The sequence below is a fragment of the Cetorhinus maximus genome, chromosome 12 (genome assembly GCF_964194155.1).
Source record: "Cetorhinus maximus chromosome 12, sCetMax3.hap1.1, whole genome shotgun sequence".
NCBI classification, from domain to species: domain Eukaryota; kingdom Metazoa; phylum Chordata; class Chondrichthyes; order Lamniformes; family Cetorhinidae; genus Cetorhinus; species Cetorhinus maximus.
The window spans coordinates 58,013,263-58,034,275 of record NC_135890.1 but is presented as its reverse complement, the minus strand read 5'-3'; the positions used below and the strand labels follow the sequence as shown (position 1 = coordinate 58,034,275).

The following is a 21,013-nucleotide window of genomic DNA, read 5'->3' as shown; positions in this document are numbered from 1 at the left end:
TTACCTGCTGGCTGGAAAGCCAGTGAGATCCACATTCACAGAATCACAGATTCACAGTGCAGAAGAGGCCCTTCGGCCCATCGAGTCTGCACTGACACGTGAGAAACACCTGACCCACCTACCTAATCCCATTTACCAGCACTTGGCTCATAGCCTTGAATGTTATGCATGCCAAGTGCTCATCCTCCTTTAGGGAAGGCTCGCCATATTAAGTACCAATTATGCATTTCTTATTTATACTTTATTTAGGCAATTTACTTATTTGGGCAAATCATGTTTACTAATGCAGGATGCTGGAGTTGTATGACTTTTAAAGGACTTTAGTGCCACTTTAGAATCACATGAAGGTCGCTCTGATTGCATTAACCGTATGAAATAAATACAGGAACAGAAACAAACACTGAGACGGGTTTGGAATTTTCCCATCCTTGGAATGTGGAGGTAAAATTTTCCCATTAAATCCCAGGATTTCCATGGATCTGATGGGAGTGCAAGAATGAAATGTTTGAAGGTGGATTGGTGATAGTCAGAGATTCAGTATGGTCCTGTAATGCCATTTATACCACAGATTGTCTCAAGCTAATTCTAATACTGAAACCATCGAGGTTCAACTTTTGCTCCTAGTTACCTTCTCGAATTTGGTTTCGGAATTGGCTTTCCAAAGATTCCATTTGGCAGTTTAGACTCTGCGAGAATTGCTTGGCCTTGCGACGAGTTGCCCAAAAATAAACTAAAGACATGAAAAATTCAATCAGTTGTAAATCAAACAAAAACAGGAGATTCCTCGTCAGATAAGATTAATTACTGCAGGTGTGATTCCAAAAAATCAGTTTACTAACAATATTGATTGAAAAAATGTGGCAAGAAGTTGGACTGTATAGACCGAAAATCCAGTTAATCACAATAAATGGTGCGTACTAAAGATATATGACCAACAACTTACATTTTAAAAATTCTTTCATGGGATGTGGGTGTCCCTGGCAATTTTTGTTGCCCTTGAACTGAGTGGCTTTTCTAGACCATTTCAGAGGGCAATTAAGTGTCAACCACATTGCTGTGGATCTGGAGTCACATGTAGGCCAGATCAGGTAAGGATGGCAGATTTCCTTCCCTAAAGGACATTAATTAACCAGTTGGGTTTTTACAATAACTGATGATAGTTGCCTTGGTCACAATTACTGAGACTGTCTTGTATTCCACATTTATCAATTGAATTTAAAATCCACCAGCTGCCGTGGGTGGGATTTGAACCCATGTCCCCAAAGCATTGGCCAAGGCCTCTGGATTACTAGTCCAGTGACCTTACCACCATTATGCCACCATCTCCCTCCTTGATGCTACACTCAGTCAAATGCTGCCTTAATGTCATTGGCAGTCATTCTCACCTCACCTCGAGTTCAGCTCTTTTGTCCATGTTTGGACCAAGGCTGGAATGTAGTGTATTTGCTGTTGTAAAAAGTTCCAAGGTGCTTAACAAGAACAATATCAATAAAAACACTTCCAACATTTTTTGACACTGAGCCAGAGAAGAGGAATCAGGACAGCTGATCAAAAGCTTCATTAAAGAGATGGGTCTTTAGGAGCATCTAAAAGAGGGGGGAGACATAGAGAGGCAGAGGGGTTTAAGGAGGGAATTCTAGAGCTTGGCCTTCAGTAGCTGAAAGCACAGTAGCCAACTGTGCAGCAATTAAAATCGGCAGTACCAGAGGTCGGAATTAGGGGTGCGAAGATTTCTCGGAGGGCTGCAGGAGGTTACAGAGATAGAGAGGGGCAAGGCCAAAGAGGAACTGAAAACAAGGTTGAGAATTTTAAAATTGAGGTGTGTGAGACGTGAAGCCAGTTAAGGTCAGTGAGCACAGTGGTGATGGGTGAATAAGATTTGGAGCAAGTTAAGACACGGGCAGCAAAGTTTTGGATGAACACGAGTTTATGTCAAGTGGAAGATGGGAGGCCGGCCATGAGAGGAGTAGAATAATCAAGTCTAAACGTAACAAAGGCATGGTCTCAGCAGCTGATGGGCTGAGTGAGGGTCATAGTTGAGCGATGTTACAGAGATGGAAGTAAACTGTCTTAGTGATTGGGCAGAAAATCAACTTGGAGTCAAACATGAAAACCTGATTGGAGGGATTCAAACATGGAATTGTGGGAAAGATGGGCATGGATTTTGAAAGTAACAACACTATGCAAAAACGAAAGACTTACATTTCTATGGTGCTTCTCACAATCACTGGACATCTTAATGTGCTTTACAGACAATGAAGTGCTTTTTGACGTGTAGTCACTGTTATAATGTAGGAAACATGGCAGCCAATTTGCAAACAGCAAGATCCCACAAAGCCAATGTGATAATGACCAGATAACCTGTATGTGCGACGTTGAATGAGGGATCAATATTGGTCTGGACTCAGGGAGAACTCACTGTTCTTCTTATAAACATGCCATGGGATCTTTTACATCAACCCAAGGAGACAGGTGGGGCATCAGTTTAACTTCTCATCAGAAAGATGGCACCTCTGAAAGTTCAATACTCACTCAGTACTGCACTGGAGCGTCAGCCTTGATTTTTGTACTGAAACCATGGGGTGGTACTTGAACCCTGAACCTTGTGGACTTGCATGTGAGAATGCTACGAACTGAACCATGGCAGCCAATTTGCAAACAGCAAGATCCCACAAAGATCAGCCCAATCACTAATACAGTTTACTTCCATCTCTGTAACATCCCACATTTGGTGAGGAGAGGTTGGAAATGAGGTGGTAATTTGCAGGTGCAGCAAGGTCAAGAGTAGGTTTGTTGAGGAGAGTTTAATGAAGGGACATTTGGAGGAGAGGAGGAAAGTACCTGAGGAAAGGGAACTGCTAACAGCTAACGTGTAAAGGATGTTGAGTGATAAACAGTTTGTTTGGAATAGGAGTGAAAGAGCAGAAAATAGGTCTCATGGGAAAGATAAGGTCAGAGAGAGCATTGCAGGAAATGGGATAGAGTCTAAGGAAAGACATGGGTTCTGGGCTAGGGCAGGGGAGAAATTTTGGGGAAGTTTGTCCCGAAGGGCTAGGGGAGGGGAGAGAAGTGGCAAAGACAGCTGAAAGGATGATTTAAATCTAAAATAACAATGGTAAAGTGATCTTATAAACATTTCTTTAAATACTTCAAATACTGCGTCATTCAGACCGATGAATCAATGAGTCATACGATGGTGGTTTAATTTATCCAGCATCACTTGGTGAACAGAATAAAATCTGAAACAATTGCAATATCTGGCATCCCATAAACAATTATTTCCTCAAGCTTTAATTATTTTCACTGTGTACATTATAATAATCACATCCATCCATTCCTCTCATCCATCTCCGTCCACTCATCCCACTCTCCATTCCATCCATCCTTCTTTCCATCTATCCATTCATCCCTCTCTCCATCTACCCCTCTTCATCCATTGATCCTTCTCCACATCAATGCATTCCTCTTTGCATTTGTCCATCCCATAAATCCATCTATCCATCCAACCCTCCTTCTATCCCATCTCTCCCTCCGGTCATCTAACCCTCCTCCATCACCCATCTCCTTCTCTTCATCCATCTAATCCTCCCTCCATTCCCCCTTTCCTCTCCATCCATCCCAGTTTTAGTCAATGGAAGTGACACACCAAGTGAAGCAATGACAGTAATATAGAAGACAAGCATTATTTTACAGGAGCAGCACTAAGGGTGATCAGTTATTCTGTAGAAATGCTTTGAAAATTTAATAAAATACTCAATAAATACTTACTGATGATGAAAACCAGCAGCATAATAGGTATCACAATTAATATAACGAAAATGGATTTGCCTGGAAGTTGGCTTATTAAAACTTTTTCATATTTTCCAACTTTCACCTAAGTAGGAAACACAATTTTAACACATTTTGGATGCTTGTATTACAGCAAATGATGCTGAATTTTGTAACAAGTGTGAGGTCAGGGCCCATCACTGACAGTAAATATTTAAGATGTTACCAATACAGTTATTCTTCAATGTTACTATTAAATATTCTATGAATAAATATGCATTTTGGGGTTCACAATAATGGAGGATTCATTCCCAGGGTTTGGAATACTGCCAGATTAATTGCAGAGGCTCGGAATACTGCAGGATTCATTCATGAGGCTTGGACAGAGGTTGGGAGATGATGACTTAGTGGTGATGTCATTCGGCTAGTTATACAAAGGCTCAGGCTATGGCTCTGGCGACATGAGTTCAGATCCCACCACGGGAGCTGGTGGGATTTAAGTTAAATTCAATTCAATTAAATCAATTAATCTGGAGTTGAAAGCTTGTTTCAGTAATGGTGACCATGAAACTATCATCAATTGCTGTAAAAACCCATCTGGTTCACTAATCCCCTTAGGGAAGGAAATCTGCCATCCTCACCTGGTATGGCCTACATGCGATTCCAGATCCACAGCAATGTGGATAACTGTTAAATGCCCTCTGAAATGACCTAGCAAGCCATTCAGTTCAAGGACAATTAGAGATGAGCAATAAATGCTGGCCTTGCCCACGATGCCCACATCCCATTAAAATAATCAATTTAAAAAACCGTATAAAACACCAGTTAGGCCACAGCTGGAGTACTGCAGGCAGTTCTGGTCACCATGCTACCATATAGGAAAGATGTGATTACATTTGAGACAGTATAGAGGAGATTTGTGAGGATATTGCCTGGACTGGAGAATCTTAAGTTATGATGAACGATTGGCTCGGGTTCTTTTCCCACAGGTATGAGCCATGGCTCAGTTTGTAGCACACCCGTCTCTAGGTCACAACATTCTGAGTTATAACATAATGTCTAACATTAGATGTGATTCCCCAATTGGACAGTACTTGCAGGGCAATCCTGAGTGAGGAAACAATGACACTAACAACCAATTTAAGATTATCAGTTGGGCTTACAATGTGGCTCAGTTATGCTTGCTAGAAGCTACATATATTTGAATGCAGGGACCTGTCCTCTGCAGGCAAAAGGAACATGTCCAGCCACTGCACCATTTTTGAATTAAACATAGGACTTAGGAGCAGGGATAGGGCATTTGACCCTTTGAGCCTGCTCCACCATTTGATAAGAACATGGCTGATCTGGCTGTGGTCTCAACTCCACTTTCTTGTTTAACCTCCCATAACCCTTGACTCCCTTGTCTATCAAAAATCTGTATAACTCAAGCCTTGAATAAATTCAATGACCCAGCCTCCACTGCTTTCTGGGAAAGAGAATTCCACATACTAACGACCCTAATTTTAAAAATTCTCTTCAGCTCCATCTTAAATGGTAGGCCTCTTATTCTTAAACTGTGTCCCCTGGTTCTCATATCCCCCAAAAGAGGAAACATTCTCTTGGCATCCACCCTATCAGGGCCCCTCAGGATCTTATATGTTTCAATAAGATCACTTCATTCTTCTAAACTCCAATGGGTTTAGACCCAACCTGTTCAACTTTTCTTCATAAGATGAGCCCTTTATCCCAGGAATGAGGAATGAAAGTGAACCTTCTTTGAGCTGCTTTGAATGCAATTATATCCTTTTTCAAATAAAGAGACCAAAACTGTACACAGTACGCCAGATATGGTCCCACCAAGGCCCTATACAGCTGCAGTAAATCTTCCGTACTTTTATATTCCATTCCTCTTGCAATAAATGCCAACATTCCATTTGCCTTCCTAATCACTTGCTGTACCTGCATACTAACTTTGTGATTCATGTACCAGGACACCCAGATCCCTCTGTACCTGAGTTCTATAATCTCTCTCCATCTAAATAGTATACTGCTTTTCTATTCTTCCTGCCAAAGTGGACAAGGACATATTTTCCCACATTATACACTATCTGCCAAAGTTTGCACACTTATTTACCTGCCTACATCCCTTTGCAGGCTCTCTATCTCCTCTTGACAACTTACTTTCCTACCTATCTTGGTGTCATCAGCAGATTTAGCTACCAGACTTTTAGTCCCTTCATTCAAATCATTGATATGGATTGTAAATAATTGAGGCCCCAAAACAAAAGTATGGGGTCAATAGTTCTTCGTGCATTCTCCATGGCAACACCCTGACCAATCAGCATCCTTTTCTCATGCAGTATAAATTGTTGTTTCTTTTGAAATTTGGCATTTTTGCATCTGTCCTGATGAGTGCAAAATGTAAAGCTTCAACAGCCTGCTCTTTTTTCAGCACTACACATTTTTCTCCCTGTGGAATTGATTGTTATTCTCTTTGACTGGAGTGACTGAAAGGGAGCAGATGGTGGGGCAATGGTAACAAAATGAGGTAAGTGTCCTTGCTCCATGTTGATACAGTGATTGTGGCTGTCACCATTTTGAAAGGGGTCGACCATCAGGTGATGGGTGATTTAAATCTGGAAATCGAGCTGTTATGATAGAAATTGAACTTTGAACCTCAAATGAAACTTATCATTTTAAGTCGGAACTCTTAAGAGTCTATGTCATACTCGCTCTGCTCTAGGAGGTGATGGAACCGAAGAGGCCCAGCTAATGCTAAGCATTTAATTATACTCTTGAGCACAGGGGAGCAGGAGTGAATATCTGGCACCCACAGAACTAATCTGGATCACTGACATCCCAGAACCCTCACCCCCCCCCCCATCACTCACACCCCACCCTTCCCAAAGCCCTTCCTTTGGTACCTTGCTCGCAGTCTACCTGGTCTGATCATGAGGCCTCAATCCAGCTGGTTACCTTTTGGCTCCTTATGGCTCACCTGGCAGATTGAAATGAGGGGAAGGCCTCAATCGCAGAGGGAGAGGTGGAAGGGGGTGTGGGTGGGAAGGGGAATGGGAAGTGTGAAGGGGGGGCCCTCCTCACCACTAGAATGAACAATCGTCCAGTACAGCCCCCTGACTGGGCAATCAAAAGATAACATTAATCTTTCCTATGGGCTTTCTATAATGGGATGATCCAAAACTGCACAGAGAGCAAGCAAGAAACTGATGGATGAAGAAAGGTCCATCTCTTTCACCTGTTACCATCCTGTCACATGATGTAACAGCCCTCTAACTGTGACCCTAACGTGTTAGAAATATTTTCCATTTTCTCTTCATACTCTCTTGGCCTATTTATAAAACCCACAATGTCATTGTACTGCTTTCCAGTTTTAACTATCCACTCTCGCACTTGCAGTTCCCTTTGGTCAGGCAGCTGAAGAGTCCAAATCAGTTTTAATTCCAATACTTTCACTGTCAAACATAATTATCATAAATCAACCTTTATATTTTGCAAAGAATACAATTAGTAAAATGGGTTTCTATTCAAATTATAATTATACAATCTCACAGCACGGAGGGAGACCATTCAGCCCATTTTGCCTGTGCTGGCTCTTTGAAAGATTTATTTAATTTGTCCCATTCTCCCATTCTTATGAACCTGTGTTTTTTTCCTTTTGTATCTATTTATCCAATTCTCTTTTGAAAGTTGCAGTTGAATCTGCTTCCACCATGCTTTCAGGTAGTGTATTCCAACAACAACTCATTGAGTAAAATAAACTTTCATCTTCCATCTGGTGCTTTTGCTGATTGTTTTAAATTTGTGAATCTCCTGCCAAGTGGAAATTGTTTCTCCCCACCAATTCTGTCCAAACCCTTTGTAAATCTTGGACGCCTCTATTAAATCTCCTCTTTACCTTCTCTGCTCTAAAGAGAACAATTCCGGCTTCTCCAGTTTCTCCACATAACTGAAGTCCCTGCATCCCTGATACCATCTAGTAAATCTCCTCCGCATCCACTCCAAGGCCCTTCCTAAAGTGTGGTGACTAGAATTGGACACAATGGGTGGGATTTTCCAGGCCTTCCCAGGGGGGGCATCATGGCGGGCGGGAGTGGAAAAATCAGTTTGCCGCTGTCGTAAAAGCAGCTCAGGATGGTCCGCTCCAGCCGCCAATGGTGGGCTGCGTTTACCGCCACAGTACATTGGGAATGTCATTTTAATACATTTGCATCTCATTATAAGGGCTGCTTGCTGGAATCACCCCCCAACCCCACCCCCCACCCCACCATGCTGGATCAGCAGAACATGTCAGCATCCAATTAGACCGACGTGTTTCACAACGGTATATAAGTGATGCGCACCTGGCAAGCTGCGCTTCGCTCTGGACTTCAAGGTTTGATCGCCTGCCTTGCATTGAGCAGCGCGTGCAACAACTCAGACTCAGAGCCAGGCTTTGAAGGCAGCACCACATTGCTTTTAGTCGGGTGTCAGAGGCAGTTTCTATCGACCAGATCAGCGGGAAGGAGAGTGGCTTTTAATGTGCTGCAGGGCAAGGGCTCCACTGAGGGGTCAGAATGGGGCAGGTTACATTCAGATACATGACTGGGGTGGGGGTAAGAATGGGGCAGGTTGTACTCAGATACGTGACTGGGGTGGGGGTTAGAATGGGGCAGGTTGCACTCAGATACATGATTGAGGTGGGGGGGAGGGGGTTGGTGGGTCCTCTGCACCAGGATGGGAGAGTTCGACTTACAGAATGATGTAAGCAACTTTGGGCCAGAATGGGAGGATCGCTGAGTAAAGAAACACTTCAATGTTGAGCTTGTCCCAGCTCAGGCAGGGGGAAGGTATGTCGGTCCAGTCTCAGTCGTGCCCAGTATGTTGTGCGCAGGGTGTCGTCATAACATCACGTGCGTTGGCTTGGGGGGCTCTGGCATCAGACCGGGCTGCAGATGGCACACTCAGTCAGGGGAGGCATCTGCAGCCTTTAGTTGGGGAAAATGTATTGTGGAGGTATTCAAGTGTGTTGGAAGGGGAGCCAAATGTCTGACTGTGCAAGTGTCGTCAAGATGGGAGGGATGAGGGAGGGCATAGGCACATGTACCTCACCGTGTTCCAGGGGTAACAAAGGGATATCCAGCACAATCACAATGGGATCAAGGAACACGGGGGAGGGTTGAAAGTTCTTGGAGGGAGGGAGGGAAACCTGGACATTAAGCTCCTGCAGGACGATGGGAGGGATTTCCACACTCACACAGGGTGGGTCCAAGCTGGTCTCGTAGTGAGAGCTCAGCACCACCATCTTCCAACCTGCAGTGATGGCTCAGCACAAAATTAAAATGAGGAAATGCTTTGCTAGTGAGGGCTCTGAGGGCCGATTGGAGAGCAGGTTCATGCACTGGGGGTGTGGTGGGGTGGGGGGGGGGGGCGATCGATTAAAGGGGCAGCCAACCACACTGTGTAATCCCAGATGAGGAGAGATGCTCAGTTGAGGCATGTGAAGAGCCTTTCAATGACAATGCAGGGAATCAGCAAAGGGAAGTTACAATGTGCTTTCATGCGAGACTAATCCCACAAAGTGGCATGAATTGATCTCATGGTATTAACCCCTTGTTCACAGCATGGAGATTCCACAATTACAAACTCTTGAGCAATTGAGCAACTGGGCAAGTTTCAGATGTGTATTAGAATCGTGGCGCTGGCAGCTTCACTGAAGAGAAGCCTCAGGCCCCCCTCAAATCATCTCAGTTCCTGACTAAACATTTTCCCTCATGTGTATTCCAAAGAGTGTACCATTAGAGTGCAGTGAATGAGGATCCCAGCGCCTGGCCTGAAAGCAGCAAGTCCAAGTGCCTGGCCAAAGCAATCTCATAGCAGTCAGTCATGTAAAGTGGTGGCTGTGGTGGGAACGCAGGGGCAGGGGAGGCACATCTTGGAATGAACCCTGCGCTGGCCTGGGTTTTTGAGGCAATTAGTTTCCAACACTGGAACAAAGCCCTGGAACCCACATTCACTGATGTGTCATTGACAGAAATAGGAGCTTTACAGTCTGATGCTGACTCATGTCTGTTTCTGATCGATACTGCAGAGGGGAGACCATCAGGAAGATGGAGGCTTGATTTATTGCTGCTTGTATAACCGCATAACTGGCTTACTGAAGGGAGGAGCTAAACCCTCAAAGTCGAGCCTACTCCGCCATTCAACATGATCATGGCTAATCCTCTATCTCAATGCCATATTCCTGCTGTCTCCCCATACCCCTTGATGCCTTTAGAGTCTAGAAATCTATCTATTTCCTTCTTAAATATATTCGGTGACTTGGCCTCCACATCCTTCTGTGGTAGAGAATGCCACAGGTTCACCACCCTCTGAGTGAAGAAATTTCTCCTCATCTCAGTCCCCCTATCCTGAGACTGTGAACTCCCCCAGTTAGATGAAACATCATCTCTGTATCCAATTTGTTCAACCCTGTCAGAATTTTATACATTTCAATGAGATCCCCTCTCATTCTTCAAAACTCCAGTGAACAGAGGCTTAGTCGGCCCAATTTTTCCTCATACGACAATCCTGTCATCCCAGGAATCAGCCTGGTGAGACTTCACTCCCCCTATGGCAAGTATATTCTTTCTTAGGTAAGGAGACCATAACTGCACACAATATTCCAAGTGTGATCTCACCAAGGCTCTGTTCAGCTGCAGTAAGACATCCTTGCTCCTGTACTCAAGTCCTCTCGTAATGAAAGCCAACATACCATTTGTCTTCCTAACTTCTTGCTGCACCTGCATGCTTGCTTTCAATGGTTGGTTGTAGTAATTACGGTTTTATTTAGTGTACAATGTACCTTTAAGAATAATACTTGTTAGGCAAGAGCACATGATCTGTAATAACCAATAGGAGAGTAGCGCAGGCTACCTCAGGAGTCAGTGTAGGGATAGAGTTGGAGTTGAAAGCACACATGTAATTGCTGTTGAGCATACTTTAAATAAACTTAATATTTCCACCCAAGAAGTGTCTGCAGATCAACTTATCACTCATAGTACAACTCAGCCACCCTACAACAAACTGGCAACAAGGATAAAACAGGATTGAACAGAAGAAATCAAGTTAGAAAGAAATTGGCACTGTACCTTGCCCAGTGATTATAAGTAGCAAGCTCCGTTAGAATTGAAGAAGTTATTCCCTCTCAAAATGCCACAATTTGGGAGAAGTGATTCTTTTGAACCTGTCACAGATGATTGGTCTCAATACATAGGACGCCTCACATTCTTTTCTCAAGTGGATGAGATTACAGGGGAAGAGAAGAGGCGAGCGATTCTCTTTAGTACTTGTGGGAGCAAAACCTACAGTGTGATTCAAATGGCACCCAGTGCCCCAGATTCGAAGAATTTTGATGAATTGGTAGTCCTCGTGAAGCGTCACTTTCAACCAAAGCCCTCAGTCACGATGCACAGGTTCAGGTTTAATTCATGAAGTAGAGCCCCGGGTGAGACAATTGCATGCTACATGGAAAATCTGATGCAGCTAACAGAACATTGTGAGTTTGGTAAGACTCTGAATGACATGCTCAGAGTCTATTCAGTAAAGATTATTGTCCAAGGTGAATCTGGATTTCAAGAAGGTGCTAGAGATAGCACTGGCTATGGAAAGCACTGTAAGAGATTCAAAAGCAATACAGGGTGCACAAAATGGCGCCGTTCTCCACATTGGGTGGGGAAACCTCAGCCAAAAGAGGCACGAAAAAACGAGATTCTGGTGAGAAGCAGGAAACAGCCCCCGCTAGAAGAATAAAGAAAGATAACTTACCAGTGAAAGCAAAGAATAATTTTAATAGAGGTGGAAACAATCAGTCTTTTAGCGATTGGCAGTTTAAAAAAATCGAATGCTATGATTATCACAGAAATGGCCGAATGATGAGGCAGTGCAAGGAAAGATTCAAGCAGGTTTGTAAACAACAGAAGAAGCCTAATGAAATCTACAATGTAGAAGAGCCGAAAAAAAATTCCGTCATTTAGTCATTGTTTAACCTGAAAGTTGGAAAGACAGAACCAATGTTTGTCACAGTGAAAGTAAATGGCAAACCTGTTAGAATGGAAGTGGACATGGGAGCTTCCACTACAGTAATTGGGGAACATACCTTCAGATATCTGAATAATGGTGAACATCATTTAAGTTTAGAAGAAACAGCTGCCGAGCTAAAAACATATATGGGTGAAGACATTCAAGTAAAAGGCATAAGCAGAGTAACTGTCCATTATGGAGGCCAATCGGCAAAGCTACCAGTGTTAGTGTTGAGAGGCAGAGGACCAAGCCTTCTAGGGCGAAATTGGCTAAGGGAAATCAACCTTGATTGGCCACTGAGATTCTAAAAGGAAGCTGGAAGCGTTCCTGTTTTGGAAAAGGAGTGTAAGGACTCAACAACCTGACGAAATGCAGGCTGTCTTAAACCAAAACCTGGCAGAACAGCAGAAGAAACTTGAAGAAACTCTGCTTGATGACAGAGTTTGAGATGAGGTGAGCAACCTTCAAAGGGAAAAAGAAAACCTGTTGAAAGACCTTCACACACTATAAGATTCCCTCAGGTTAAAGTTTGTACCTCTGGAAAAGTATGAAGAGAAACAGAAAGAATTCAACACTTCTCTGAACAAATTGAAGAATCAGCTAGCAGAAAAGACATAACAATGTTCAATTTTCCAGGAGGCGGGAAACGAATACAAAAAAGAGACAGAAAAGCTGACGAATCAAAGAATGAAATGAAGCCAAAGAGGCTTTGGAAGCAAAAGTCTCAGAATTTCCCAAGAAGCAGACAGATAATGAAATTTTGGGAAACTCAGCCACTGAGTTCAGACAAGTTGAGCTTGCATCTGAATGAAGTCTGGCCAATGGTGAAGTCAAAAAGAAGGCCAAGATTAAAGTCTGTGCTAGAAAGAAGAAGGCATGTAGAAAGAAGATACAGAAATACTAATAGGGCCTTAATTCTGGCATCATACGAATATACTTTCATACATAGGCCTGGCAATCAAATCGCAAATGCCAATGTCCTTAGTCATTTGCCTTTACAAGAAAATGATGAGCACATCCCAGTTCCACAGGAACTTGTTTTACTGTTAAATTCCTTAGATTCCTCGCCTATATGTGCTCGACAGATCAGAGACTGGACAAGTCGGGACCCAGTCCTATCTCAGGTATGAGAACAAGTGCTACGTTGTTGGTCACAGGAGCCTGTATCTGATGAAATGAAACTGTACTTCAACATGAGACATGGAATAACCAGCCAGGATGGCATCTTATTGAGGAGAGCATGAGTGATAGTTCCTCCAAAGGGAAGGGAATCACTTTAATTGAGCTACACAGTGCCCACCCAGGAATTTCCCAAATGAAGACCATAGCACACAACTATTTATGGTGTCCTGGGATGGATGGTGAAATAGAGAGTTTAGTAAAGCACTGTGTGCAATGTCAGCAACTGCAAAAGTTGCCAGTGACAGCTCCATTACACCCATGGGAGTGGCCCGGTAGACCCTGGGTGTGGTTACACATTGACTACGTTGGAATTTTCCTGGGAACAATGTTTCTGCTCATTGTCGATGCTCATTCAAAATGGTTGGATGTATATGAGGTGAAGTCACCAACGTTGGGCGCTATAATTGGGAAACTACATCAGGGTTTTGCCATTCACGGACTACCAGAAGTAGTCATTTCTGATAATGGCACGGCATTTACAAATTCTGAGTTTCAACAGTTCATCAGCCTCAACGGTATCACTCATGTGAAAACTGCAGCATGACACCCTTCCTCAAATGGACTGGCTGAGAGGGCGGTTCAAACGTTCAAGACAGGCATGAAAAAGCTAACTGGTGATTCCTTAGCAACCAAGCTAGCACGCTTTCTTTCTCATTACAGGGCTACCCCTCACACAACAACAGGTGTCACACCTGTGGAGTTATTATCGAAACGCCGTCTAAGGACGAGATTGAGCTTAATAATGCCGAATTTAGAGGGGAAGGTGGAAAGGAGTCAGGGAAGCCAGAAAACTTGACATGACTGGCATAGTCGTGAAAGGAAATTTACCGTGGGAGAGCCAGTATACGCGAAAAATTTCTGCATCTGCCATGCATTTGCCCAATCACTTGTCTAAGTTGCCATCAAGTCTCTTTACATCCTCCTCACCATTCACATTCCCACCTAGTTTTGTGTTGTCAGAAAACTTGGAAATATTACATTTGGCTCCCTCATTGAAATCATTGATATATATTGTGAATAGCTGGGGCCCAAGCACTGATCCCTGTTGTACCCCACTAGTCACCGACTGCCACTCCAAAAAAGACCCATTTATCCCTACACTGTGTTTCATATCTATGAACCAATTCTCAACCCACTTCAATATATTATCCCCAATCCCATGTGCTTTAATCTTACACACTAACCTCTGATGTGGGACTTTATTAAAAGCTTTCTGAAAATTCAAATACACCACATACACTGGTTCTCCTTTATCTATTCTGCTAGTTATGTCCTCAAAAAACTCCAGTTTTTCCAGATTTCCTTTTGATAAATCCATGTTGACTTTGTCTAATCCTGTTTATATTTTCTAAGTGTTCTGTTATCACATCCTTTATAACAGACTTGAACATTTTCCCTGCTACTGATGTTAGGCAAGCCACTCTATAATTCCCTATTTTCTCCCTCCTTTCTTTTAATTAGTGGGATTACATTTGCTATCCTCCAATCTGCCAGGTCTGTCCCAGAGTCTACAGAATTTTGGAAGATGACAAACAACGCATCCACACTTCCTTTAGTACCCTGGGATGTAGATTATTAGGAACTGGCAATTTATCGGCTTTCAGTCCCATTAATTTGTCCAGCACTGTTTTTTGACTAATCATCTAATCACCTTCCCTTGATATTCAATGGCATTACCATCGCTGAATCCCCCACTATCAACATCCTGGTGGTTACTGTTGTACAAAAACCAAACTGCACCAGCTATATATATATATATGACCAAGAGCAGGTCAAAGCCTGGGAATTCTATGGCAAGTTACTCACCTTCTGTTTCCCCAAAGTCTGTCCACCATCTACAAGGCACAAGTCAGGAGTGTCGAGGAATACCTTCCCCTTGCCTGGGTGAGTGCAGCTCCAGCAACAATCAAGAGGCTCAAGTCCCATCCAAGATAAATCAGCTCGCTTGATTGGCACCCCATGCACCAACTGAAACATTCACTCCCTCCACCACCAACGCACAGTGGCAGCAGTGTGTACCATCTAAAGATACACTGCAGGAATTCACCAAAGCTCCTTCAACAGCACCTTTCAAACCCACGGCCACTACCATCTAGAAGGACAAGGGCAGCAGATAGATGGGAACACCACCGCCTGGAAGTTCCCCTCCAAGGCACACACCATCCTGACTTAGAACTATATCACCGTTCCTTCACTGTCACTGGGTCAAAATCCTGGAACACCTTTCCTAACAGCACTGTGGGTTTTTTGACTAATGTGGGTGTACCTACACCATATGAACTGCAATGGTTCAAGAAGTTGGCTCACCACCACCTTCTAAAGGGCAATTAGGGATAGGCTGGTCTAGCCAGTGACATCCCAGGAGCAAATGGAGAAAAGAACTTACTTCTATTTCTGATGCCGAAGTATCGGATGTGATTAGTACACATTTAATTTTATCTTCTGTCACCTCTGTAACATTACATTGCGACCGCTCATCCTTGCCTTTCCGAACAAAAATCTTAAATTCACTTGTGCGAAGTTGTAGATTATCTTTTTTTTTCTGTAAAATAGATGATCCAAAAGTAAAATGGTTAGAAAGAGCCTTAAATTAAATGAGACTTGGGGCTCAATGAGTGAGAAAATGAAATTCTTTTACCATTACAGTTATCAGGAGTCGTTTGTCATCAGTAGTTGTTTTAAAGTTGTAAAACTCAGGGTCCTCTTGGTACGTCACATTGAATACTTTCTCCTTTGATCCAGACACATTGAATAACATGCTATAGTTGCTTGGAGTTTCTCTGCTCTGAGCAGGTGGTGAGTCACAGAACCAGGTTGAATTAATAACTGAACATTCCTGTCCCACAAAACAGAAAACATTGACATATAGAATAAATAATGTCAAAGATTATGTTGTGCTTTTGCTATTGATGCAAAAAAAGGAACCAGTTTCATCCAAACTAAATGCATTACTCATGATTAACTGAGGTTAAAACAGGAAAGCTTTAGCTACTGAAAATAAAACAAACTCACAGCTGGTTTCTTCGGGCCACCAGTTAACCATGCCTGCATTTGTTCAACCACATCTAAATTCCTGCCACTTATCGTTATGCTTCGACCTCCACTGAAGAAAGCAAACCAGAGGTGAGAATGTCAAACTACAGCAAAAAAATCGATGTAAGTAGCGCTAGCATGGTCCAGCAGCCCAAGGTGCTGTATTCAGGTTTCAGTCTCTGTGGAGGCAAGGGGTTGAATCCCACTGCTGCCAAAATTTCTGGTGGTTTACCTTTGGCCCATTTAACTCTGTTTGGTTGAACAAGTACCAGCCCAAAGTTAATACAGAAGTGTGTGTGTGTGTGCGCACGTATGTGTGCGCGCTTGTGTATGTGTGTGTGTGTGCGCGCGCGTATGTGTGTGTGCGCACGTATGTGTGTGCGTGTGCGTATGTGTGTGTGCACGCGCGTATGTGTGTGTGTGTGCATATGTGTGTGCGCACGAATGTGTGTGTGTGTGTGCGCGTGTATGTGTGTGTGTGTGTGCGCTCATGGTATGTGTGTGTGTGTGTGTGTGGTGTTTAACGGAGTTGAGGTTACAATCAGATCAGCCATGACCTTACTGAATCGTGGAGCAGGCTTGAGGGGCTGAGTGGTCTACTCCTACTCCTAATTCATAGACAACATGGTCATGAGATCTCCTGTGTAGGATCTGATCTTTGACAGTGGGATCTTTCTGTGCAAGGCATGAGCTTTGACAGTGGGATCTCCCTGGGTCTGAGCTCTGACAGTGGGATATTCCTGGGTCTGAGCTTTGGCAGTGGGATCTCTCTGGATCTGAGCTTTGACATTGGGATCTCCCTAGGTCTGAGCTTTGACAGTGGGATGTCCCTTCCTCTACCTCTGGTTTCTCACTCTCTGTGCGGAAAAGCTGTGCGGAGCTGATTTATAAAGAAGTTGTTATTGCTCAGTTGATATTCCCAAAATGAGTGTGTTTAAAAGTTATGTAGAAAAGCTTATTTAGTTATGGGTGAAAATTTATTTTTATTTTAGCTACTCAAGAAATTAATGAAAGACCTTATATTGTAAAACTTTAACAATTGTATCATTTTGATAGTTCACTTGCTAATAATTTGCTGAATAAATTTGATTCACTTTGAAACTTTAAACAAGTTATGTTGTGATCCTCTTGTCACTTTTGAAGGTTTAAGTAGAATGCTCTGAAGACTTGAAGTATTAGAAATATTTACCAAAGCAGGTTTGCTGTTTGTTTACCATGAAGCTACCGAAATGTTACTTGGATCTCAGGGTTGGAATGGTTTGGGAGTTGGGACAGAGCCCTGGAAAAGATCTGAGATACAAAAGGCAAAGTAATCTGGAATGAGATTCAAAATAACCCCAAAATGTAACTCCTCCTCCTCCCATCTGCATTATACCCACCTGGCCCAGGATACTGTTGGGTGAATCTTTGTAATTAAAATGTTACTGATGTACTCCAGTTCAGCAGTTCTGTTAGCCACACAGTCCCTTTCAGAATCATACAGCAAACACGCTGTCTTTTTACCATGGGTTGTCTCTGGTAAAACACATCTTATCAATGTGTTGTTCTCAATAATGCAGTCGCTCGATCTGGTGGAGAAAATATATTTTAAACCAATAAATGTTAATATTCTCTAATGTCCAAATTTCATTTTCTTTGTAATTGTTTTTGTGACCAGCTGTCTGAAAGAATTATTGACAGGTGAGGGAAGCTTCATGAAGCAATCATAGATCAGGTACTTCACAGCTACAGTAAGAATAACCCTCCCTCTACATTATAAACAAAGGTTCAGTAACCCTTGATGTGGAATAAGCAGTGCTCCACTTATCAATATTCTAAAAATTAAAGCCAGGCCTTTCAGGAGTGAAAGTAGGAAACATTTCTTCATTAAAAGGGTGTTGGAAGTTTGGAACTCTTGTCTCCAAATGGAACTGATGCTAGATCAATTGTTAATTTTAAAACTAGGATTGGGAGATTTTTGTTAGCTGAAGGTATTAAGGGATATTGGGTTATAGGCCACAGATCAGTTACAATCTCATCAATGGTAGAACAAGCTTAAGGGGCAAAATGGTCTCCTCCTGTTCCTATATTTCTGTGCTAAATCAAAGGGTTAACAACTTTAGTCTATTCAAAAGGAACAAATCTAACTACTCTTCATAGTTTACTACAGTTTGCACTTACTTGGCTGTAACATAGTCACTCATTCCTTTGACCTGAAGCACAGCACACGATCCAACATTTAGACCAGACCCAACGATGGTCACTGTGGCCCTCCTAGATGAAGACACCCGTTGTGGTTTTATAGACTTAACAATTGGTTCCTGATTTTAAAAAAATAATTTTCATCATTACTGTGTCTCTGAAAAAGAAAGGCTTGCATTTCTATAATGCCTTTCACAAACTCAGGATGTTCCAAAGAACTTCACTCCTACTGAAGCGCTTTTGAAGTACAGCCAGTGCTGGAATGCAGGAAACACAGCAATCAATTTGCACACAGTAAGCTCTCACAAACAGCAACATGACGAATGACCAAACAATCCATTTTCAGTGATAGTTGTTGAGGGATAAATATTGGCTAGGACACCAGGGAGAACCTAATTGCTCTTCAAGTAGTGTTGCATTATCTTTTAAACATGGCCTCAGTTTAATGTGTCATCTGACAGACAGGAGTTTTGACAGTGCAGCAATTCCTCAGTGCTGTTCTGAGGTGTCAGTCTGGGTTATATGCAATGGGGAAGGGTCGCTGTCTAAGACCTTTCTACCACAGCGCACCGAGAGACTGGGAACTGTTTAGAGCCCCTCGGGCTGTACAGATCAAAATGAAAGGCTGTAAATGATTGTAATATTGTTTGTACTGATGCACCTGGTGATACATTTTGTAAAAGTTTAACCTGGATTGTACCCTTGTAATGTTGTTATTGAAATGGTTTGGAATGTGATTGAAGATATTTTATGAATAAAGTATATTTTTACAAAAAAAAAAAAAAATACCTCTGCAGTGGGCCTTGAACCATGACCTACTGACTCAGAAACAGGAGTTCAGGCTACCAACTGAACCACACCCAACACCTTCCTACTCTGCCCCAGTATTAGAGAACATGGCACCAAAAGATATGCAGGTTCCCCCACTGATTAATCAAATGAGTTTCTACCACACCCAGTTAATTACTGGAACACAGCATGAAAAAGTCAATCAGTGGCTATAATAGAACTACATAGAATATACAACACTGAAACAGGCCATTCAGCCCAACCAGTCTGTGCTGGTGTTTATATTCCACTCAAGTCTATTTTATTCCATTTCAGCCTTTCAGCATATCTCTCTATTCACTTTTCCCTAGTTTTCTTTTGAAAGCATCTAAGCTGCTGTCTCAACCATTTCCTGTTGTACCAAGCTTCACATTCTCACCACTCTGAGTACAGAAATTTCCAGATTTCCGTTTTGGATTTACTGGTAACTGTCTTGTATTTAAGTCCCTGAGTTTTGGATTCACCCAGACGTGGAAACATTCTCCCCACATCTACCCTTTCCACATATTCATAATTTTTAAAACCTCAAATCAAGTCTCTCTAAGTCTTCTCTTTTCTAAAGATACATTTTGGGAGCAAGAAAGAGGAGAGACAATATAAAATAAAGGGTATAATTCTAAAGGAGGTACAGGAGCAGAGTATATGTGTACAAATCATATACCAGGATTGGTTGAGAAAGTGGTTAAAATGACAGATGGGATGCTAGGTTTTATAAATAGAGGCATGTAGTCCAAAAACAAGGAAGTTATAAAACACTGGTTCAACACTCATTTGGAGCATTGTGTCCAATTCTGAGCACGTCACTTCAGGAAGGATGTGCAAGTGTTTGAAAGGGTGCAAAAAATATTATGAGAATGGTTCTGGGGATGAGGGACTTCAGTTACATGGACAGGCTGCAGAAGCTGGGCTTGCTCCCCTTAAAGAAGCAAAGGTTGAGGGAAGATTTGATAAAGGTGTTCAAATCATGAAGGGTCCAGACAGAGTAGATGGAGAGAAACTGTTCCCATTGGCAGAAAGGTTTGAGAACCAGAGACACAGATTTGAGGTGATTGGCAAAAGAACCAAAGGTGACATGAGGAAAATCTTTTTACACAGCGAGTGGTTAGGATCAGAAACGCTCTGCCTGAGAGTGTGGTGGAGGCAAGTTCAATTCAAATGGGAATTGGATAACGAACAGAAGGGAAAATATTGCAGAGCTGTGGGGAAAAGGTAGGGTGGGACTATCTGGATTGCTGTTGCAAAGAGCCATCATGGGCTCGATGTGTCGAATGGCTTCCTTCTGTGATGTAACCATTCTATAATTGTATGAACCCTCTAAAACCTCTGCGTTCCTCCAATTCTGACCTTTTCACAATGTCTGATTTTAATTATCTACCCAAATGCAGCAAGACCTGGACAATATCCAGGGTTGGGCTGATAAGGGGAAAGTAACATTCACACCACGCAAGTGCCAGGCAATGACCATCTCCAACAAGAGAGAATCTAATCATCACCCCATGACATTCAATGGCATTATCATTGCTGAATACCCCAGCATCAATATTCTGAGGGTTACCATTGACCAGAAACTGAATTGGACCAGCCATATAAATACTGTGGCTACAAGAGCAGGTCAGAGGCTAGGAATTCTGCAGCGAGTAACTCACCGCCTGACTCCCCAAAGCCTGTCCACCATCTACAAGGCACAAGTCAGGAGTGTGTTGGAATACTCCCCACTTGCCTGGATGAGTGCAGCTTCCACAACATTCAAGAGGCTTAACACCATCCAGGACAAAGTGGCCTGCTTGATTGGCACCCCATCCACCACTGTCAACATCCAATCCCTCCATCACCAGTGCACAGTAGCAGCAGTGCGTACCATCTACAAGATGCACTGCAGCAATTTACCAAGGCTCCTTCAACAGCAGCTTCCAAACCCACGACCACTACCACCTAGAAGGACAAGGGCACCACCACCTGCAAGTTCCTTTCCAAGCCACTC

At 42.8% G+C, this 21,013-nt stretch overlaps 1 protein-coding gene across 1 annotated transcript in view; it reads right to left on the bottom strand.

Moving 5' to 3' along the window:
- Window positions 1–21,013, bottom strand: part of plxnc1 (plexin C1) — a 139,555-nt gene that overhangs the window by 53,529 nt on the left and 65,013 nt on the right. The window contains exons 13-19 of the mRNA XM_078553689.1: window positions 18,184–18,323; window positions 17,403–17,591; window positions 16,003–16,093; window positions 15,629–15,826; window positions 15,377–15,532; window positions 3,769–3,874; window positions 629–730 (exon numbers count right to left, since the gene is read on the bottom strand). Of these exons, the coding sequence (XP_078409815.1) occupies window positions 629–730; window positions 3,769–3,874; window positions 15,377–15,532; window positions 15,629–15,826; window positions 16,003–16,093; window positions 17,403–17,591; window positions 18,184–18,323 (982 nt within the window). The remainder of the gene's footprint in view (window positions 1–628; window positions 731–3,768; window positions 3,875–15,376; window positions 15,533–15,628; window positions 15,827–16,002; window positions 16,094–17,402; window positions 17,592–18,183; window positions 18,324–21,013) is intronic.